The sequence below is a fragment of the Tachypleus tridentatus genome, chromosome 4, assembly GCF_004210375.1.
Source record: "Tachypleus tridentatus isolate NWPU-2018 chromosome 4, ASM421037v1, whole genome shotgun sequence".
In the NCBI taxonomy this organism is placed as follows: domain Eukaryota; kingdom Metazoa; phylum Arthropoda; class Merostomata; order Xiphosura; family Limulidae; genus Tachypleus; species Tachypleus tridentatus.
In genome coordinates, this window is record NC_134828.1 from 24,114,747 (window position 1) to 24,139,232 (window position 24,486).

The following is a 24,486-nucleotide window of genomic DNA, read 5'->3' on the forward strand; positions in this document are numbered from 1 at the left end:
GAGATTACGATGTTGTTGTTGTTTGTTTGAATTAAGCACAAAGCCACACAATGGGCTATCTGTGCTCTACCCACCACGAATATTGAAACCCGAATTTTAGCGTTGTAAGTCCGCAGACATTCCGCTGAACCACTGGGGGGGGCAAGAGATTAGGAATTTTGATTGTTTGAGAGTAAGCAAAAAGATTTACAATTAGCTATCTGTGCTTTGCCCACCACGGGTACCGATACCACATTTCTAGTGTTTTAAGTCTACAGGCATATCGTTGTGACACTGGGATGCGAGATAACGGATCTGAGTTTTTTTCAAGCACAAACTTTTAACTCATAGCTCCGTTCTCTCGCATTTCAGTGGCACACATTAGTGGTGTATAGTAATTAACGTATTAATTAATTTTATATGGCTCAGATCGTGTTCTAATTTATTAAAACAACTTTAATCACTAGGCCACGCCTATCACGTGACGTCAAGAACTTCTTCTGGCAACAAACCTCTAAATAAGAAACACATAAAAGCCACAAAACTATTAGTATTGTGAATGGTGTAAAACCATCAAAATTTGTTTTAATCTCTTAAAGGTCACAGGGTACAGAATAATGTATTCTGTCCCGTTTTGTGTTGATTTACAATAAATAAACTACTGAATTTGAAATTCGCGTCTTTTAACGCTTTTTTCTCGTACATGTAAAATCACTGACGATTTGTTTGTTTGATTTTGAATCTCGTGCAAAGCTACACGAGAGCTATCTGCGCTAGCCGCCCTTAATTTAGCAGTGCAAGACTACAGCGTAGGCAACTAGTCATCACCACTAACTCTTCACTATCAACATCATCACTATCAACGAATAGTGAGATTGATCGTACTTTATAACGCCCCCACAGCTGAAAGGGCGAGCATGTTTTGATGTGACGGGGACAGAAACCCGCGAATCTCAGATTAAGAATTGAACGCCCTGACCACCTGGCCATGCTCGGCCTAATCACTGATGAGGACCAAACTAATTATCTACCATGATTACAGAGTTTCTAATAAAATTCAAGTCACGTGATATATTTAAACTATAATGCCATAAATAATGCAGTTAATCCCACAAACTGCTTTCAGGATACACTATTTAACTCAGGCAAAAAATAACTGATTTAATCAAATTTCTTTGGTCACTTCTTTATAATGAATACAGTAGAACCCCTCCAAGCAGCCACCCCTCATATTCGGTCACCCCTTGAAAGCGATCATTCAATCACAGTCCCTTTTTTTGTTTACATAATCCCTAATTATGTACAGTGGAACCCCTTTAATCAGGCCAGTTTGTCTCAGTCCCGAAGGTGGCTGCTTTAGAGGGATTCCATTGTATTTTAACAGGCAGAGATATAAAAAAAATAAATTAATGTAATGCACTATATTGAAGGCCCCGGTACTGAAATGTAAACAACACTTGTAGATATTTTAAGGAGATTAAACCCCAGTTGCCCCCTAGTGCTTGAGCGGCAAGTCTACAACGTTGTTTAAAGTCGAGTTTTGATACCCGTGATGTGCAAATCACATTGTATAGCTTTGTGCCTTACCGAACATAAAATAAGTCTGAACTCTTACAGTCTGTTTGTTTTTGAATTTCGCGCAAAACTACATGAGGGTTATATGCACTAGCCGTCCCTAATTTAGCAGTGTAAGACTAGAGGGAAGGCAGCTAGTCATCACCACCGACAGCCAACTCCTGGACTACTATATTACCAGCGAATAGTGGGATTGATCGTAACATTATAACGTACTCACGGTTGAAAGGGCGAGCATGTTTGGTGCGACGAGGATTCGAACCCGCGACCTTCAGATTACGAGTCGAACGCCTTATCCACCTGGCCATGCCGAGCTAACATTTTATGGTTCCCCAGGTAAGGCACGTGAATAGATATTTAAAGAGTTTAAAAGAGATCTCACCAGGTGACAGTGGTGTATATTCAGCACAATTAAAATAATAAACTTTCAACATCTTGAAAATTACTTCTTCATTGCTTCTGTAGACATATTTGTATTGAATATATCGTGATTATGTTTGTGTTTGGTAAACCAATTATTGAGTCATTTTTAATGTTTATATTAGAACCTTACTGAATTAAAATTAGAAAACTAATGAACTATCACAGTTAATATCTTACTGAATTAAACTTGTAAAACTATGAACTACTGACAGTTAATATCCAACTGAATTAAACTTAGAAAACTAGCCAACTGCCAATAATGTACTTTGTTTATTTGTACAGTAAGCGCAAAGCGCTATCAGCGATATGTTTACTGCAGGGATAGTACCCCGAAAATTAGCGTTTTAAATCTCCAAGCTTTCCTCTGAGCAACAGAGGTGGACTAGTGTATACTCGTCAGTGTTGGTCATTACTTTTTAACCACAAAGAAATAAGTAATTTCCAGGGTGGGCTGACCTGGTTTAGGGAAAAACGAACAAATACAGTTTATGAGTAGGAATTTAAATATTGTAGTCAACCAATCAATGGTTGAGGAATTTTTATGAAACCATTTTAACTCATTTGACTATAACCAGAACAAATCTATAACACATCCAACAGTATTCGAGAGTTCTACCTATAATAAATCTACCTTCCTATATCCTTGTGACAGTTGTGGATACAGCACTACGTCAAAGGTTATAGCCGACACATACATTGGTTAAGATATCCAGGACAAAGGCTAAACAAATTTCAGGTAGTCGTAACAGCTGTTAATGCTGATTAGTAACAACTACCAACATTAATCGGTGGAGAAAACCCTGTTCTAGTCAATTATTATTTTCAATCAATGAATGACATTAAAACTCAAAAACACTGCGAGAGTGTGTCGACATTCTGTTGCTCCTTGTGGTTTATTTTAATAACACACATGCAAGACATTGCGCATTAAGTTCCTCCGGCTTTCGTAACAGACAAGGAATGTTCGTTTCCTCGCGACGCAAATTTCACCTGCGGGTATGAAAATTCTTTACCTTGAATGAATTTTCCAGTTTACCGAAACGTTCACGGTCAGCACTGAAGTTGGTTCTACCTGAACATTACTGCAATGCGTCATGCTTCAGGCGGCGTGCCATCTGGTTCCAGTGAGTTCAAAGCGATAAACTTTACGAGAAAAAAATAACAAAAGAGGATTTTCAGCGAAGAATCAGGGTTTTATTACGATTTTCTTCAATCGCTTTGAAAATGTATTGACAAAGTCTCCACTTTAATTCAAATATATTTAGACGAACTTTAATTCTAGTACCGTAAGATCGTATCTATAGGCCTAAATTCTTCTAACTGCTAGCTATAATGTTATTTTAAAACTCCAAGTTGTGAGTGCTTAGATTATCTTTCAACGCTTATTTGAGTGTAACCAATTTAAGCCTCGAATTATTTGTTTGTTTTGAGTTTCGCACAAAGCTACACGAGGCTTATTTGCGCCAGCCGTCTCTAATTTAGCAGTGTGAAACGAGAGGGAAGGCATCTAGTCATCACCACCCACCGCCAACTCTTGGGATACTTTTTTTTATCAACGAATAGTGGGATTGACCGTAACTTTCTAACGCTCCCACGGCTGAAAGGGCGAGCATGTTTGGTACAACGGGGGTTGGAACCCGCGACCCTCAGATTACGAGTCGAGCTCGGTAATCACCCGGCCATGCCAGGTCCACCTCAAATGAATAATCTCATTATGTACTGTTAACCACTAATGGGGTACACACACAGTCCATTCCAATTTTGTATTTTTGCCCTTCACATTATTCGACATAAAGAACTGACCAAACTTTATGTGAAATCACTCATCTTCTGGGGCCTGGCATGGCCTAGCGCGTAAGGCGTGTGACTCGTAATCCGAGGGTCGCGGGTTTTAAACCAACCAAACCACTCATCTTCTGTGTAAGATACAGAGCGAACTTATACAACACTGAGTGGAATAAATTACATTGTTGGCGGATACTTACGTTTACATTTGTAATATTGCAATAAATAGTTATATACAGTTCTGTTTTTAAACAGATTCGATAAAACGTTTTAAGAAGACAAATATAGATCCTCATCAGTAGCTTTTTGGGAAAGGTAAGTTAGTTAAAAAATTTCCGGTTGCTGTTAATCTGGGTGTCATTCGTTGTAACATTTAACTAGATGCTGGCTTCGTGTATCTGGCTACATAATGGGTTTATCATCTTGTTAGTAAAGTTTACGATTTGTGTTTCAACCATAAAAAATCACTGGGCTAAGAAAACTGGAAACAAGCGAAACCATCTAGAATATTAACCTAGATTCAAGCACGAGACACACGTGCCACTCTGATGGACTCTAAAGTAGGCGTAATCGTACAATACCAACTACAAGACGCGGCTTATAAACATTTCGATAATAAGACACGTAGCTACTAACGCTCGTGGAAGGAGAGAGTTACTACGAATTTTGTTGTTTAAAACACGGCAGGTTATTTGAAAACCCAATGTTGCTTCGATCCATGACAAACAAGGTTTAGGTTTCCATGAGAATAAAGAGAATTATCTTTACTCGTTTCAAAAATAGTGCCATTGGTCGACAGAATAACTTTCTAATGCTAACCCTAATATTGATCGGTTGTACCTACAAATACGTACTTTTATGTTAGAAGGCATCCGTAAAGCCAACACGAAATACATACAAACGAGACCAAAGTATTACGTTATTTTAAGAGAGAAAAAATAATATTGTATATGTTAATTGCAAAGCTGTACGATGGGCTAAATGTGCTGCGTCACCGTAAGAATCGAACCTCTACCTTTAGTGTGATAAGCCATCGAACTATACCGTTATTTGGTATCGTGCTAGGCCTACCACGAATATTCTAAACCATATTTTTAGAGTTAGAAGCCTATAAAGTTAACACTAAAAACTCAGAGGCTCTGATTATAAGAGATGCCCCCCCAAAAAAGAAATGCTTAGCAGCATTAAGCCTCCAAAAATAATTCTCAACAGACAAGTTACTTTCAAAATTCTCAAAGTTAAATATTTTCTAAACGTAAATAATAAAACGAAACTTATGTGAAGTTCATTAAAGTATACCGTGCCACCATTTGTATTCTCATCCAAAGTTCATTAAAGTATACTGTGTAACTATTTGTATTCTCATCCGAAGTTCATTAAAGTATACTGTGTCACTATTTGTATTCTCATCCGAAGTTCATTAAAGTATACTGTGTCACTATTTGTATTCTCATCCGAAGTTCATTAAAGTATACTGTGTCACTATTTGTATTCTCATCCGAAGTTCATTAAAGTATACTGTGTCACTATTTGTATTCTCATCCGAAGTTCATTAAAGTATACTGTGCCACCATTTGTATTCTCATCCAAAGTTCATTAAACTATACTGTGCCACCATTTGTATTCTCATCCAAAGTTCATTAAACTATACTGTGCCACCATTTGTATTCTCATCCAAAGTTCATTAAAGTATACTGTGTCACTATTTGTATTCTCATCCAAAGTTCATTAAAGTATACTGTGCCACCATTTGTATTCTCATCCAAAGTTCATTAAAGTATACTGTGCCACCATTTGTATTCTCATCCAAAGTTCATTAAAGTATACTGTGTCACAATTTGTATTCTCATCCGAAGTTCATTAAAGTATACTGTGCCACCATTTGTATTCTCATCCAAAGTTCATTAAAGTATACTGTGCCACCATTTGTATTCTCATCCACAGTTCATTAAAGTATACTGTGCCACCATTTGTATTCTCATCCAAAGTTCATTAAAGTATACTGTGCCACCATTTGTATTCTCATCCGAAGTTCATTAAAGTATACTGTGCCACCATTTGTATTCTCATCCAAAGTTCATTAAAGTATACTGAACCACCATTTGTATTCTCATCCCTGCAAAGTTTCACATTTTGTTACCGTTTGAGTTTCCAATCATGAATCTTTATAATGAGACTTTACATTTAAAATCCACATAATCTACTACAAACTAAGAAAATAAAAAAAAAGACGCTGACATTATGTGCGTAAATTATATTTTGAAAGAAAATTAGAATATTCTTAATTTCGTGAGTATTCAACCCCTTTGCAACAGCAACCCTAAACGAATTCAGGCGCAAAGTGTTAGTTTGAAAGGTCAAGTAGTGTAGTAGTAGCTGTGTGTTGTTTGTTTTTTTATTTTTGAATTTCGTACAAAGCTACTTGAGGGCTATGTGTGCTAGCCGTCCCTAATTTAGTTGTGTAAGACTGGAGGGAAGGCAGTTAGTCATCGCCACCCCCACCGCCAACTCTTGGACTACTCTTTTACCAACGACAAGTTGGATTGACCATCCCATTATAACGCCCTCAGGGTTGAAAGGGCGAGCATGTTTGGCGCGACAGGGATGCGAACCCGCGACCTTTAGATTGGCCATGTCCGGCCTTGTGTGTTGTTACGAAAGATTAACTTGACTTTAGATTAATTACATCTACTGACTTAGAAGGCTGCAAGTTTATGCAATCAAGAAGTTTTAATGTATATAAATCTTTTTTGCAGGTTTTGCTGAGATTCAATATCCTTCACACACAACGGTGTTAAGTTTGATCGTTAGAGTTCGTTAAAAAATCACAAACTGAAAATTAAAACTAACCAATTAGGGATATTTAAGTACTTAACTCTTATTTCTGTATATTCGTACTGTTAATTTAGTACAGTTTGATATCGTATTATCCGTATGGTGACGTATTTGGTCGAACGTTGCTAGTTCAAATTCAATTTTTTGCAGTTAGAAACGAGCTCCCGGACGAGCGCCATCTAGCGAGCTCAGTCCGAGTCAGGACTGTTGTGCGGTAAATGTTAGAGCGCACAGCAGACCGAACTCCGTCTTGACGAGCCAGGGATACGTACGGTAAGTACATAGAATACTGGCTGGTGGTGGTGGAACCAAAGTCTTGCGGCTCAGCATAGCTAGCGAGGATGCGGTTGGCCGAGGTCTGGAACCTTGTTGTTCTCGGTGAGGTGGAACATCACTGCACGCTACCTGTACGATAAGTTAGAGATCACAATATCAACGTTACACATTTCTACAGATTTTGTGTCTTCAGCTGGCGTATTAGTCTAAAACAAGGCAACTGTCGTTTCTGCGACTTCGACATAAAGGTAAGCCCAGGCCGACCTCAGAATGACCTGGAGGTTCTCATTGACTTCTACCCGAGCCCACTGGTTTCTACGTCTTGGATTCTGGTCCATGTTACAAGTAGTCTTTGCTCAGCCTTCTCAGCTGCAAATCGGTGGGTTCTTTCCAGTAAGCCAAGATGTTCCAGAAGGAAAAATTGGGCAAGGGGTTATCCCAGCAGTGACGTTGGCTTTAGAACACATCAATAGCTCACCACACATTCTCCCAGGCTACCAACTGACCATTCAGTGGAATGACACCAAGGTAGGAATATACTGTTTTAGACGAAAAATAAATTTACGATTATTTGCATGAGTTTTCTACAATCTATCCTTTGTGATCGCTATTTGCTATGTGTCCTATGGTATGACCTTTGCTGACACCAGAAGTGTAATGTACTGTTCAACAGTTTTGACTTGACCCCAGAATGTTTGCTTTGCTGTACATACTAAGATTTTTTTTTAAATTTATTATAAAGCTATACTTTCTAATATCTTAACAAAGAGTTAAACTATGAACTGTGGCTCATCAAAGGTAGCCATAATTCTCTCTTCAACAGATGTTAAAACTGGTTGTGTCGATATAATCACGTAGAATACACAGGCTTTTATCCTGCTAAAGATTTGTTTGGTTTGTTTTGAATTTCGCGCACAGCTACACGAAAGCAATGTAAGACTAGTCATCACCGCCCACCGCCAACTGTTGGGCTACTCTTTTACCAATGCTAAAGAAATTAATATAGTGCAATGAATCTTATGTAAGCACGTACCAGTTTATAACACAGCTAATCTTGTTTCCTTGAGAGCGCGAAACATATGTTTACTAATGTGTCACAACAGGTGGCATCCAAACATAAAAACAGTGAAAGGTATTCTGTTAAAGTTAATACGACACAGCGACACTATGATATAGTTTTCACCTACTGCGGTATGTGATGTAACGATTTTTGTATTTTAGTTACTACCACACACCCGACACTGTGATATAGTTTCAATTCGTTGTATTATGTAATGTAGTAACGATTATTGCATTTCCTCGTTGAACCTTCGAACTAGGTTAGTTGAGATTAATCTACGCTAATTATTCCTAATATTGAAGTAAGATACAAGAGAGAAGGCACCTAGTCAACATCACCTACCGTCAACTATTTATAAACGAATAGTGGAATTGATCTTAATGTTATAACATACCTCAACCTCGACTGAAAGTATGAACATGTTTGGCGACGGGTTGCGATCCCACAACTCGATCGTACAAGTCGCATGTATTACATTATATATCTGTACAGCACATTAATATTACGATACTTTGCTTAATGTTAAAAATATACAACAAGTTTTAAACTGTAGTTATTTGTTGCAATGGCTTGCTTCTATAAAGCAGTGCATAACTTAGCATGTAAAGATTTTTAATGAACTACGATTTGTTCTATAGCTATTATGCGCTTGTAGGTTGTTCTATAGGGGTATGGTTTGTGTTTGTGTGATCTTTGTAAAACACGTTTGATTTCTGCTTATGTGATCTCTGTAAAAATGTTTGATTTCTGCTTATGTGATCTCTGTAAAAACGTTTGGTTTCTGCTCAAGTGATTTCTGTGAAAACGTTTGGTTTCTCCTTATGTGACCTCTGTAAAAAACATTCGGTTTCTCCTTATGTAATCTCTGTAAAAATGTTTGATTTCTGCTTATGTGATCTCTGTAAAAATGTTTGATTTCTGCCTGTGTGATTTCTGTGAAACGTTTGATTTCTGCTTATGTGATCTCTGTAAAAAACATTCGGTTTCTCCTTATGTAATCTCTGTAAAAATTTGATTTCTCTTTGTAACACAATTGTTAGGTTGCTGCTTATATTGATTTTAATAAATACTTTTTAATTACTGTTTATAATAATTCTTTTTCCATACAGATATTTTTCGTTACTGCTTATATACGTAATAAAGTAATAGTTTGTTCTTATCTCCTATAACTAAATTTATTTTACGCTTATTGTGAATGCATTTAACAAAGCGTAGTGGCCCGGCATGGCCAGGTGGGTTAAGGCGTTCGACTCGTAATCTGAGGGTCGCGGGTTCGCATCCCGGTCGCACCAAACATGCTCGCCCTTTCAGCCGTGGGGACGTTATAATGTGACGGTCAATCCCACTATTCGTTGGTAAAAGAGTAGCCCAGGAGTTGGCGGTGGGTGGTGATGACTAGCTGTCTTCCCTCTAGTCTTACACTGCTAAACTAGGGACGGCTAGGCGCAGATAGCCCTCGAGTAGCTTTGCGCGAAATTCAAAACAAATAAACAAACAAAGGGTAGTTTCTACTTATTGTTATCGTCTCTAATAAAACTTAGTTTCTGTTTATTTATATACATGTTGGTATTTCATATCAGTGTTTAGTTTCTGTTTGCTGTGATTTTCTGTTACAAGGTTTAAGTACTGTTTCTTATTTTCCCGCAACATAATTTGATTTTTTTCTAGCAAAACTTAGTTTCTCTTTATCGTTTTATTCTGTTTGTTTCTGCTTAAATCGGATCTTATCAGAATTTGCTTTCTGCTTATTTTCTACGTTTCGTGATTTTTTAAAACATAGTTCTGTTTATGTTTTTACTGGTAATTTGCTTTAATAGTTTTATCCTGTTGAAAAAAAACAAACTCGATTGCTTGCCATTAAATCTACCAAGTATTTAGATGCGAAAACAGAAGCGTTTCACACCTGATCGCACAGAAGGTGGTTGGTACCATAACACCAACACCACAGCTTAATCACAGCTAGATTATTTAAGTTACCAATTCCAAACAGTTAACCAAATCTTCATTTAGAAAAAGGAAGAAAAGCGAAAATCACTCATCATTTCGTAAAATAAAGGCCCAACATTCGGGTTGTACACTAAACAAAGCATTGTTCATGATTCTTATGGCATATTCCAAGCTTTTTAAAGTACAAATTTACATGAAGAACACTCTTTACGGACTTTTATCTGAACCACTTCATGTTTGTTCAGGACTGATGCAATGAAGTAATAGTCAATACGAATGCTCTTCACATGTGGCACCATCTCGGGATTTCTTAAATAGAATTTTCGAATTTCAATACCTTGAAAATACTTCGAATGTGCTTTTACTTGTGTATTTTTGAAACGTGTTACTATTTATTTCTTTTTTTTTTACAATGTAGTAATAAGAGAACATTTTTCAAAGTGCATGCAGTGCCATATGATTGTTTTTTCATCTTTAAATGTGGTACTGTCTGATGGTTCTCTACCGTGGTATTAACTAATCGTTTTTCAGTCTGGATCCATTCGAACGTTTATCAGTCACAACATGAATGTTTTTTTTTTAGTGTGGTACTACTTACTCGTTTTTAAATGTCATATTACAGTCTCGTTTTTCAAATGTGGTATGACTTGTATGTTTTACAGTGTGGTACTATTTGAACGTGTATGATTCTACTTGAACGTTTTGTATGTGGTATTAACTGAACGTTTTTAACCGTGGTACTAACTGAAGATTCTTCAGCATAGTATTAATTGAATGTTTTCCTCTCTGATACCACTTGAACGTTTTTAAATGTGTTACTACTTGTACGTTTTTAGTGTAGCACTGTCTGGTCGTTTCTCAGTGTAGTAAGTACAGTTTGATCATTTATAAACGTGGTACTTATTGAATGTTCCTCAGTGTGCTACTGTTTGAACGTCTTTCTCTCTTATACTAATTATACGTGTTTAAATGTGGTACTACTTGTATATTTCTCAGTGTAGTACAGTCTGATAGATTTTCAATGAGGTACTGCCTGATCATTTTTAGTGTGGTACTTCTTCATTTTTATATATGATACTAATTTAACATTCCTCAGTGTAATGTTATTTGAACGTCATTCTCTCTGATTATTCTTGGACATTTTTTTGTATGTGGTACTAACTGCACGTTTTTAAATGTGGTACTACTCGATCATTTTTAAGTGTGGTAGTAACTACATATTTTTCGTTGTGGTACTAATAAATATAGTAGTAATTGAATTTGTTTATGTTGTGCTGTCAAACTGCTCCCGTTGAATGTACTTATACACATAAAAGCTGCAACTGTTTTGTGTATTGATTTCCATTCTCTCTCCAGTAGAGTATTATACACTCTTCACTTGAATTCAAGGGATTCGTGACACTTCCACACATTTCTGATGTGCGTCTCTATATTTATATTGGCTTAATACCTATGTACGAAATGCTGGGCGAACCACGCTATATATATTTAGGGACTTTTCAGATGACTTTGCTACCTTCAATATATCATGGAACACGTGTCTTTCTGGTCAATAGTACGAAATTAGATTAGATTAATAATGCGTCTTCTTAAAAATACACTCATTTTCAAGCAAACGTTGTTCCTTACTTTAAAACAAAGTCATACTGAGAGAGACAGCCGTGAGCTTTTGTCAAGGGCAACTCAGCGTTCTGGACCGTTGCAGCAAAAGTTACACCCTGTTCTTTGAGACCGTAGATGCGTTATAAGAACGACTGTCAAATCCACTACTTGAGGTAGGTTTTGTTGACTAGCTACCTTCCCTCTACATTATCAGATCAGACTTCGGATCAGTTATCGAAGAGACCTCTTGTGTATTTTTCCCAAAGATCCAAATTAAAACAAAGCATAAACTTGACATGAAAAGCGATTTTGGATCCATGCCTTTCGATATGCAACACATTTCCGAATCCATATTTCTTAAGATACAACGTGTTTACGGAACCATATGTTTTGTTCTACTTAGCTAATTTTATTTAGAACAAAAAAATCATTCGTGTTTGTTTTGTTTGTTTCAAATTAGAATGTCCTTTACAATATTTGCTGTTGTACAAAGATATTAATTCTCTAAAATTATAAAGCTACATTTTGTTCCATTATTCAAAATACTTGTTGATGTGTGCGAGTATTTCATGTATTGATTTTTGTAAAACATCAAGCATAGATTCTGCCTTTTGGTGCAGTGCCCATGAGACTTTCATCTTTATTTCATGAAGACAATCTATCTTTTCGCTTGATAAATAAATAAATACGCATAAAAAATTTTTCTCAGTCTCGCAACTAGTGAGTATAGGAAGAATCATGACATTAGCTAGAGAGGAATAGTTATGGTAAGTCTGCATGCTGTAAATTTTCAGAGAGAGCCAATGTCTCGAGTTCGATAAATGTATTTTTTTTTTGTCGTGTATCGTCTTTTAAAGTTCTTTGATCTAACAGTGTCTCAATCAACATAACAAATCAATAAGACATTAAATTTGTAACCGTTAATCTCAGTAGCCGAGATTAATATTAAATAAACTTGACAAGTTCTAGCTTAAACTTGTAACCGTTAATCTCAGTAGCCAAGATTAATATTAAATAACCTTGATAAGTTCCAACTTAAACTTGTAACTGTTAATCTAAGTAGCCGAGATCAATATTAAATAACCTTGATAAGTTCTAGCTTAAACTTGTAACCGTTAATCCTAGTAGCCGAGATTAATATTAAATAACCTTGACAAGTTTTAGCTTAAACTTGTAACCGTTAATCTCAGTAGCCGAGATTAATATTAAATAACCCTGACAAATTCTAGCTTAAACTTTAACAGTTAATCTCAGTAGCCGAGATTAATATTAAATAACCTTGACAAGTTCCAACTTAAACTTGTAACTGTTAATCTAAGTAGCCGAGATCAATATTAAATAACCTTGATAAGTTCTAGCTTAAACTTGTAACCGTTAATCCTAGTAGCCGAGATTAATATTAAATAACCTTGACAAGTTCTAGCTTAAACTTGTAACCGTTAATCTCAGTAGCCGAGATTAATATTAAATAACCCTGACAAATTCTAGCTTAAACTTGTAACCGTTAATCCTAGTAGCCGAGAGTAATATTAAATAACCTTGACAAGTTCTACTTAAACTTGTAACCGTTAATCCTAGTAGCCGAGATCAATATTAAATAACCCTGACAAATTCTAGCTCAGACTTGTAACTGTTAATCTCAGTAGCCGAGAGTAATATTAAATAACCTTGACAAGTTCTAGCTCAGACTTGTAACTGTTAATCTCAGTAGCAGAGATTAATATTAAATAACCTTGACAAGTTCTAGCTCAGACTTGTAACCGTTAATCCTAGTAGCCGAGATTAATAGTAAATAACCTTGACAAGTTCTAGCTCAGACTTGTAACCGTTAATCCTAGTAGCCGAGATTAATATTAAATAACCTTGACAAGTTTTAGCTCAGACTTGTAACTGTTAATCTCAGTAGCAGAGATTAATATTAAATAACCTTGACAAGTTCTAGCTCAGACTTGTAACTGTTAATCTTAGTAGCAGAGATTAATATTAAATAACCTTGACAAGTTTTAGCTCAGACTTGTAACTGTTAATCTCAGTAGCAGAGATTAATATTAAATAACCTTGACAAGTTCTAGCTCAGACTAGTAACTGTTAATCTCAGTAGCAGAGATTAATATTAAATAACCTTGACAAGTTCTAACTCAGACTTGTAACTGTTAATCTCAGTAGCAGAGATTAATATTAAATAACCTTGACAAGTTCTAGCTCAGACTTGTAACTGTTAATCTCAGTAGCAGAGATTTATTAACCTCAGTAACTGTGAACCTCAGTATTTTATCTTTCTTACTTTTTCTTTATTAAACTGATTTAAATAAATGTTTTTTTTTCTATAGTGTTTATTCTTTTGTTGTTTTTTAGAGTTTTCTTGCATATATTCTCTTGCAACTTTTTTGTTACTACACCAGTTTCTGGCAAAACGTATTAGGTTACGATTTTGTTACTACATAAATTCCTTGTATAACTTCTCAAGCTGTTATTATAATAATTTCAGACAAACCTTCTCTGGTTACTGTTTTATAAGTACAGTAGTTTTTGGCAAATCCACTTTTCAGGTATTCATATGTAGAACAGCAGTGAAGGTTTAATATACGGTAGTTATTAATATGTAAGTGTAACGAAACCCGCAAGCACAAACAATTCATAATACCTGACATCAACGTAACATCATTTATAGACGAAAAGTTACTTAAACCCCAAATAAATGCGACGCCATTTATATTACGTTTATACATTTATACGTTTATTTTACAGTTCTAGCACAAACTACGTATTAGGCTTTCAGCAAATTGTCCACAACCGGGACTCGAACTATGGATTTTAGCATTGAATCCATTTATATGAGAAAATGAAATTAAAATATTTCTTTGTAACATTTCTTAGTGGAAATACCTAAAAGCTCATATAAGTTTTGTTTGGTTGTTGTTAAACAAAACTAAACAATAGGCTATCTGTGCTTTCCCTACTGTGGGTATCGAAACTCGATTTGTAGCATCGTAAACCTGCAGACTTGCTGTTGCGTTAAGCAACTGCCAGCAGGGTTAACTTTCTATAGTACAATCAGGATAGATATGTATATATATCGCGTGACTGCTAAGAAAATACAGAGTCCCTGGTGGAAGCAATTTTAAAATTTGAAATGCAATTAATTAGAAGTCATATGACTAAATGTAAATTACCGCGAATACCAATGGAAATATTCATGGATTCACACACGATAATTTCTAAGGTATCACGTGATTGGATATGTGCTCCAGCGCTTCCTGGTGGAAGTGTTCACAAACGTCATAGAATTAACGTTTTGTTCTCGACTGCTTATCATACGATTGATAAATATAACTTATATTACGAAGTAAATTACAATGATGTGTAAGTAACCAAAATAATAACTCCTTTTGTTGCCCAGGCGACAGCACCGTGACAAGCGCGAGCTGACTATACTAAACATTGACATCCAATCAGATCGCTTTAAAAATTCTGATACTATTCAAGAAAGTAGTGTTGAGATTGTATCAGAAACTTAAACTTGAGACCTTTTTAAAATTTTTCTTTCAAGATAGGTGTTTTTGTGTGGTTTTTGTTGTTGTTCTTTGACACTAGTGTCACAATACTAGAAGTCAAGTCACTAAACAATAGGTTTTATGTTATTGGCATTATTATCAAATATTAGTAGATAAGTACCTCAAAATAGGTTTCAGCTTCTTAGCATTATTTTCACGTGTTAGCAGATAAGTTAACGAACGATAGGTTTTATTTAGTTTTCATTATTTATCTATTTACAAATGCCAGAAACTTTCTGTTTCATGATTTCTTATTTTTATCTTGGTAATATGAATCACCTCCATGATATTAAATAGTCTGTAAAGTCCGTCTTCCTTTGTTGAAAGATAACGTTATTTACTAATGAAAACCAAAAGAAACACGTTAAATAGGGAAACTGGATACTTCCGATTAGCGGAAAGCCAAAAGAGGCACGTTAAATAGGGGAAACTGGATACTTCCGATTAGCGGAAAGCCAAAAGAGGCACGTCGAATAGGAGAAACTGGATACTTCCGATTAGCGGAAAGCCAAAAGAGGCACGTTGAATAGGGGAAACTGAATATTTCCGGTTAGCTGAAAGCCAAAAGAGGCACGTTGAGTAGGGGAAACTGAATACTTCCGGTTAGCTGAAAGCCAAAAGAGGCACGTTGAATAGGGGAAATTGGATACTTCCGGTTAGTGGAAAGCCAAAAGAGACATATCCAGTATTTTTCAAAACAAATTAGACAATGTTCAAAACTTGTATTCTGGTCTACTCCTATGCTTTGATTTGGCCACAATGCATATATGTCTGTTAAACAGAAAATCTAAAAAAACACCTAAGGTGTAAGAATACTAGAGTGCAGCTAAAGGCCTGGAACATTGAATTCAAAGCACAAAGTTCTTTTTACACACTTCTCCATAGGAATAAAGACATGCACACGCACACATATGTGCATATACACACATACATTGGAATAAGTCAATATTGGTGTTAGCTAAGCCTATTTCTAGAGGACAATAACAGGACCATTTAAGTTGTATATCAAATACAATTTTACTCTGAGTTTCGGTTTCAGTATCATATAATATTGTTCACTGTCGAACATGATTTATGTAAAGAAATCATGGACAAGAAAGTAGTTACCATTCACAAAACCTAGTGTAATAATGGAACATTCTGGAAAGTTTTAAACCATATTTCAAACATATTTAAAAATAATGTAAATAATACTTCTACACCACAAAATATAAAGATTGGGCTTATGTGAGGACTCTAACGCTTAACATTACCAAATTAGGTAAAACCATCCTCTAACAAACTTCATAATTATTTCTCTGAATGCTTAATTACTTACTTTTAGTATAAAAAATAGTTTATTGCTGTTGTTTTCATTAAGACATTAAAGACACATTTTAGGGTTAACGCTACTACATAACTTGTTTATATTTACATATTTAGAAAGGCATATTTGTATTAAAAAAGACGCAGGTCATATGCTTAGTCAGGTAATGATAGCGTAGGGATATTGTTTTTTTCCAAAACATTCAAACTGTTTTGCCGTGCAAACTAGCCAGTATTTAGAATAAAACTGAGAATGCCATTAATATTCTGCTGAATTCTTTTAACTCTGATGGAGAGTTTCTTTTGATCAGACTTTCTAATCTTTATAAACTTCTTCCGGTATTAGGACTTTCACAATTTTTAATACGCGTATCAAAGACACATTACCTCACGAGACAAAGAAATATTGCCTTGAAAGGCAATGATACATTGCTCTCTGACCCATAGGGGCATTATCTTAAGATGCAAAGACCCATTGCTTCGTGAGTGAGAGGGGCATTGCCTTGTGAAAAAAAAATAATGTCTCGTGAGGCGTCATGCTTTCATAACTATTATTAAATTATCTCATAAAAATGTAGGTTTCCAATTTAAAAGCTGAGCATTGGTATTTCAAAGGAAACCGACACAGAACAAAAAAAGTGTAGAAATTTTTATTAGTTTCGAACATTACAATAGAAAGCCAATACTTCTGTAAAACTGGTAAACACGCAATATAAATGTGAATGATAAAAAACTGGAGGACCTGATGGTAACTGCATTCTTTTATCATTTTGTAGAAGTTTAAATTTTGCTTTTTGCGCAGAATCTCACAAGCAAAAATTGGATAGCGACCCTTTTTTGTAACGTTAGAATCATCATTCTGAGATCTATTGTATTAGATTTTTCCTTTCATTTGCTCCGGCATGGCCAAGCGTGTTAAGGCGTTCGACTCGTAATCCGAGGGTCGCGGGTTCGAAGCCCGGTCGCACCAAACATGCCCGCCCGCCCTTTCAGCCGTGGGGGCGTTATAATGTGACGGTTAATCCCACTATTTGTTGGTAAAAGAGTAGCTCAAGAGTTGACGGTGGGTGGTGATGACTAGCTGCCTTCCCTGTCTAGTATTAAACTGCTAAATTAGGGACGGCTAGCGCAGATAGCCCTCGAGTAGCTTTGCGCGAAATTCAAAAAACAAACAAACAAAGATCGATTGTATCAGATGTTTCCTTTCACTTGCCAAGAAAACTGCCACGGAAAACAACAACACGAGAAACGTTAATTAAACACTTACATAAAGAAATCTTAATCAAAATCGAATCATATCTATATGTTCATCACACCGTTCATTCATTGGCCAATTTCTCAAAACATTACTTAAATTTAATATTAATGTTCCTTTTGTCAGGAACGTCAAGCAGAATAAATTTTTCAGAGGTCACTTACTGAGAAGTAAACCGTTTGCAATTCTCGAGTTACTGTATTGTCTTTGAACAATTTCTCTAATAAGCATATTATCAATAGAGCCTTGTGAATTGTAAAATCATATATTACATTGAATGTCGTTTATACTGTTGAATTCAAAGTAAAAGTAAGCCTCTGATACTGTTACAATTACAAATAACACGTTTTTCTCGAATTTATCTTGTAATAAAGTTGAAAAGAATCACCCAAACCCTTTACTCCAGTGACCCAAAGATAAGTCTCTGTGCTCATAACATTATAAACCGGATTTCTACATACATGTGGAAGATACAAAACATGTATCCCATTGCGTAACTTTGTGTTAAATTATCAATATGCGAAGAGGTGGAAACGCTACATTGTAATTGCGTATAGTAAGAATCCATCTGTTCTTATAACATTCTTCAGGCCTGTAGTCATCCAGCTTATCACTACACTAGTGAAGATGAAACTCACGCATGCGTATGTGGTCGAGATACTTTCGCGGATATGATTTATTTATTCACTCAGTGGCTGACGAACCACTTGATGTTATCTCCAGCTTACTAGGTTTTCTTAAGTCTTGTCCACAGGGCAACACAAATCCATCTACAACGTGCTAACTTGCGTTTTACATCTTTATTTAGGATTCGAATAGGAAATACCACTTAGAAACAGGTGCCATCAACCTTAAACTCGCAGCTTTTACTGACATTTTACAGAACTATTTAAAAAAAAGTTTATAAGTTTATAAAACAAATATCTTACTACTAAATTAGACTTTAAAGCTGAGTGTTCGTTTAGTCAGGGCATTAACTTCGTAAAATGCACTAAGAAAGATGCTTCACTTTTTAAAACAGTACGATAAAAATATATATAACTATTCTCAAATATTTAGTGAATTAAATTAGGTAAAGATTTCAAAGAATAATACCGCTGTAAAATACAGTTACATTCAAAGCGCCCTCTGTTTTTCAGTCCACGTGCGAAATAATTTTTTGTTACGTGCACTAATAGAGAGGCAATGTACAAATGTGCGCAACGAGTTTTTTTTTTTTTTTTTTTTTTTTAGACCATCGAGCATATTAGATCATTAGGCCACTTTGTAATGCTAACAGTTGGTTATTTAGGTCTTAGGCCTAACGGCTGTCAGGGTCATTAAGGTCTTCAACAAATGCGCCACTGGAATAATGAAGTGCGCAGTTTAGAGGGAACACTGATTATATTCCAGACAAACAAGGACAAACGTTCATACAAACAAACAAAAGTTATTCTAAACAATGCAAGTGGCAGTATTATTCATAAGTAATATCCGTTAAAAATAAAAGTAGAAAGACAAAAACAGTGATAGCGTTACTGTGCAGAATGAACCTTTATTTCAAACAAGAATGTTGGCAGTGCTACACTAATATAACAGCACTTTAGAATATTTTAAACCAAAATATTAAGTAGTAGTACATGGAGGTTTCTGGCGTTCTGAGAGACGAAATATTTAATAGTATTGCCGAGCGTTTAAGGGTCCGGCATGGCCAGGTGGTTAAGGCGCTTAACTCGTAATCTGAAGGTCGCGGGTTTGAATCCCCGTCGCACCGAACATACTCGCCTTTTCAGCCGTGGGGGCATTATAATGTGACGTTCAATCCCACTATTCATTGGTAAATGAATAGCCTAAGAGTTGTTGGTGGTTGGTGATGACTAGCTGCCTTTCCTTTAGTCTTACACTGCTAAATTAGGAACGGTTAGCGCAGATAGCCCCCGTGTAGCTTTGCGCGAAATTCAAAAACAAACAAACAAACTTTTACTTCTAAGTTAAAGAAACAGACGAATTCACCTGCGCTTTCAAGTTTAAGTAAAATTACAGTGCGATCTTCTATTCGAAATCTTTATTATTATAAATGCATATTCATGATCGCACGTAGCTTTTTGGTTCATTTATAGAGGTTCGTATTGAATGATATATATATATATATATATATATATATGAGATTTGTAGCTAGCTTCAAACATTAACAATAGAGAACAAACCATAGTTTGCCTTTTGCATCCACGTGCTTTTCAAATATTGTCGCGTGCATGAACTACGAGTCTACAATTGAATGAACTCTGGTGCACGATTTTTTTTTCCTTTTTACAAACTCACATAACCAGCTCCAATCGAATCACACGCATGTCCTATTTAAGACAGAGAATATAAAGCTAGTATTCTATGTTGAACTTTCAGAATACATTGTTTGCACAAGATTTAATCGACAAATACGGTAACAGGCATTAAAATTGGCTTTTTATTTTCGCCATTATTATGCCTCGAGCTTACAATAATATTCTTTCATTTTGTAGGTTATTGTAATGGTTAAAATAAATTGAAGAACCTTATTATAAACTTTTCGTTCCAACATTAGAAATTCATCAGTAAGAAAATTGAATTCTTTATCGCTGAAAAGCAAACAAACAACAAAAAACAATTACACACTAACGCCCTCTGCATGCAATATTTAGAAACTTATACACGTTGGCATTATCACTTTTAACATAAAAACACTTTACGAAAGAACGACTATTTAGTCTCCATGTCTATAAGTGTAAAAGGGTTTTAAAATTATAATTTGTTTGTTTATTTGTTGGTGTGTCCTGGTCGGACAGCGAAAGATTTACGGACTTACAACATTCATATTCGAGGTTAATACCCACCAAGAACAGATCGCAGATGGGTCTCTGTGTACTTTGAGTTTAACAACAAGAAAACAAACTACTAGTGTATCGATCTAAACAGTGATATGATCAAAAACATTCTGGCTGCCAAGTGTGTCACAGACTGACATGGTATTGTTAATACATTTCTATTACAAATACTGATCTAACCAGCAGTATCACTTGTCTTCAAATAAATACATTAGATATCACTTACAGATTTAAAAAAGATTGGAAAGTAAAGTACGGTTAAAGTATCACGACCTTTTCTATAAACACTTTGATCATGTTACAAATACAAAAATATACCGTCCTTTCTCTCAAAATTAATACAAAAACAGATTTGAAGTGTCTGTATCCATCTAAGGAGGACTATTTTGTTTAGGAATTTTGCGCAAAGCTACACGAGACCTATCTGTGCTATCAGACTCTAATTTAGCATTATAAGACTAGAGGGAAGGCAGCTAGTCATCGCCACCCACCGCCAACTCTTTGTGCTATTCTTTTACCAACGAATAGTGGGATTGACCGTCACATTATAACGCACTCAAGGCAGTAAGGGCGAACATGTTTGGTGCGACCGGAATTCGAACTCTTGACCCTCATATTACAAGTCGAATGCCTTAACCACCTAGCCATAGCAAGCCTAAGTTTTATGTGTTTTGTTTATTCGTAACTTTCCCCTTTAACACGTTCGTGTGGGCCCCAGTTTCGGAACCTCATATATCACGCATCAAAAAGTACAATTCTGTATTTGGCGACGTAAGTCACATAAATATAGTATTCGAACGTTTAATGTAAGTTTAGTGTAACGGACGCACGGCATAATTCTAAACGAAAACGCTCTCTGACGTCATTGAATCAAAAACAACATCACAGGTACGTGTTACTTATATAACCAGCTCCAAGAATCTGAACACAAAGTGCAGGTGTGTATGGAACTTTAAGGATAAAAGCGAATAATTATTTCAATCATCTTGGTATAAAAAGTTACCTTGAACTATTCATAAATTATGCACGAAAAAGAAATGTTTGAATGCACCGATAAAAATTCCGTTGCCATGGTAATTTCGATAAAACAGTACTTAGAAGAATAATTTGAATAGGAAAAAAATAGTTGTATTAAAATAGTATTGTCTGACGTCATTAAATATGAAAATATGTAAGATTTAAAATTATTGGTTAAATATTTTATATTTTCAATAATTCGCAATGAAAATGTGGGAAATTAATATTTTTGAACACCTGCATTTTGGAATTGGGAATTTCATCTTGAACGGAACCTTACATACACGTGGGATAAACGGCTAAACCAGAGAGCCTTAGGATTAAGGTAAAACAATTATCAATTTCTATCTACAGGCTAGACAAAAAGTAGCAAATCAGCGTCACGAAAGATTGAACATTTGACACTTTGATTTGTACAAGGAACCCTCTCCCCATAGTGGTACAGCGGTAGTCTGTGGTTTTACAACGCTAAAAAACGGGTTTCGATACCCGTAATGACAGAGCACAGATAGCCCATTGTGGCTTTTTGTGCTTAACTCCAAACCAAACAAACTGAGTGAAGGAACTGAGCGTTATTTTATAAAGCGCCTATGGTTAAAATTGTGGAGCATAATAAGCGATATCACGTTTCAAACTCCGAATCCTTTGATCCACAGCCCGAAATACTCACCAGCAGACCACACTGAGGTTTGTTACAAAAAGAAGTAAAGCGTATTTGTTAATGCCATTTTCAAAACTTATCATGCTCTTTTTCTCGCGCATGTACTGTTCCATTTCTGAGCATTACGTCATCAGTTAGGAAAGGTCTAAGCATCGTTGATTCTTCTCAAATATCAATAAATAAATATACCCATCATAACACGTAAGACTTAAATCCATAATGTTATTGAATGATAGATTTATAACAGTTCTATGTAAAAATAATAGGTTTCACACGATGTGAAAATAGGCAAATAATTAAAAACATTTTAATTCACGTCAGTATATGACCACTGAAAAGTTGGTTCTACATGTTACAACATCATGTTTAACATTGTACACAACCGCCATGAAATAGTACTCAGCTCTGTGTAAGGTTGTATAACTGAAAGATTTCTGTTTCCTCGTACAAGTGAACAGTATCCTCGTCGTAATCTGGTCGGAGGACCCCTCTCGATGGGTCGATGTTAAGTTGGCATACCTCCGAGGATAAGAATCAGGTTTCGGTTTTCTGTGGTGGACAGAGTACCAGAGTAGCCCACTGTGTGACTTTGCACTGAAATCGGCATTTATAACGATACGTTTTCATTCAGTTTATCTTTCAGAACAGAATTCAAGTCTATATGTGAAAACGGCCCGTTTGGGTTGAGAATTTTTTTTTTTTTTTTACGTAGAGGAGAACCTGACGATGACTGAAGAAGGTCAAAACGTTGTTCGCTTCTCTACGTAAAAAAATGTTTCTCAACCCAAACGAGCCTTTTTTACCTATATATTTTTCTCTACAAGTGGGTTTTCTCGACATCACTGAGAATTCAAGTCTCTTATAAGAGATGCATGATTTTCGTTGGTTTACGCTTTAGACTACCTGTTTAGCGTAGAGTCGTGCTTAAGGAGAGTTATCTATTTGATAAAGAGTTGTGCTTTAGAAGAATTGCCCACTGGGCAGAAAATAGCAATTTGCCGAATAATTACACTTTAGAAGATACATCTATTTGGCACAGCCATACATTTCAAGAACTGTTCACTTGGCGAAAAGCTAGGTGTTGTAAGAGCTATTCATTTGGGAAAGAGCCAACTTTGGGAAAAGTTGTTCACTTGACGAAATGCAACCTTTGGAAGAGTCGTCCATTTGCCGAATAGTCAACCGTTGGAAGAGCTGTTTATTTTGCGAAGAGTCAAACTTTGGAAGGGCTATCTATTCAGCGAAGAGTCAACCGTTGAAAAAATCGTCCACATGGCAAAGAATCCACATTTGGAAAAGCTGTCCATTTGGCGAAGAGCAATCATTGGAAGAACTGTCCATTTTGGGAAGAGTCAACCATTTAAAGAGCTGTCCGTTTGACGAAGGTCAAACCTTTAGAAAAGCTATCAATTTGCAGAAGAGTCAAGCTTTGGAAGAGCCGTTCATTTGACGAAGAATTAACCGTTTAAAGAACTGTCTATTTGGCGGCGAGTCAACCGTTGTAATAGCCGTCCATTTGATGAAGAATCAACGGTTTGAAGAGCTGTTTATTTTGCGCAGAGTCAACCTCTGAAGAACTGTCCATTTGGCGGACTCTAAGTTAATCTCCAAGCCTAATGATTATTTTTGTCAATTGGGCTTGAAGATTAACTTAGACCCCGCTAAATACATCACACGAAGAAATGTAAATCACCAATAGAATATCATCTGTGGCTTCGTGATGTCAGGTGTCAAAAACACACACACAAAAGGAAACGAAAACAGTAAAACCAGAAATATTTTTCAAGCGTGAGGTCAAACGAAAGTTAAATGCAGTGGAAATAATCTCGTCCGGAATTTGTTGAATGAGGGTAAAAAAATTAAAAAATAAAGTATTTACTGAAACCGATCCAAAAAGGGAGTGCAAATGAGTCGTGTAAATAAGGACTGTACAACAGTTATAAACTTTGTATTTTAGGCGTAGCGAAGTATCATAAGGTGCGTTAGAAAATGAGAAAATTAATAACTGACAATTACTTCAGCCAACAGGAAGAGTGATGGAAGCTACAAACTCCAAATATAATTCATGGATATTCAGAAGAAAACAACCACAATAAACAATAAAGAGAATCTTCAATTCCATGGAATAAGTTGTGCAACAGTCCAAGAAACGTTATGGGGAATAATAAGATATACAAAAAATATATATGCGTAGTTCCCTACTGGTACAGCAGTAAGTATAGGGATTTACAACGCTAAAATCAGCGGTTCAATTCCTTTCGGTAGACTCAGAAGATAGCCCGATGTGGTTCTACTGTTAGAAAAACACATTTATGTGTAAAATGCAGTTTTTTTTATATTTTAAATTTATATAGCACTGTGGTTTTTATGGC

At 35.8% G+C, this 24,486-nt stretch overlaps 1 protein-coding gene across 2 annotated transcripts in view; it reads left to right on the forward strand.

The window, feature by feature from the left end:
- The first annotated feature begins 6,842 nt into the window (after positions 1-6,842).
- Positions 6,843-24,486, forward strand: part of LOC143248688 (gamma-aminobutyric acid type B receptor subunit 2-like) — a 144,161-nt gene continuing 126,517 nt past the window's right edge. For both annotated transcript variants that reach the window (XM_076497298.1, XM_076497299.1), the window contains exon 1: positions 6,843-7,401. In XM_076497298.1, coding sequence (XP_076353413.1) covers positions 7,144-7,401 — 258 coding nt within the window. In that variant the 5' untranslated portion in view covers positions 6,843-7,143. The remainder of the gene's footprint in view (positions 7,402-24,486) is intronic.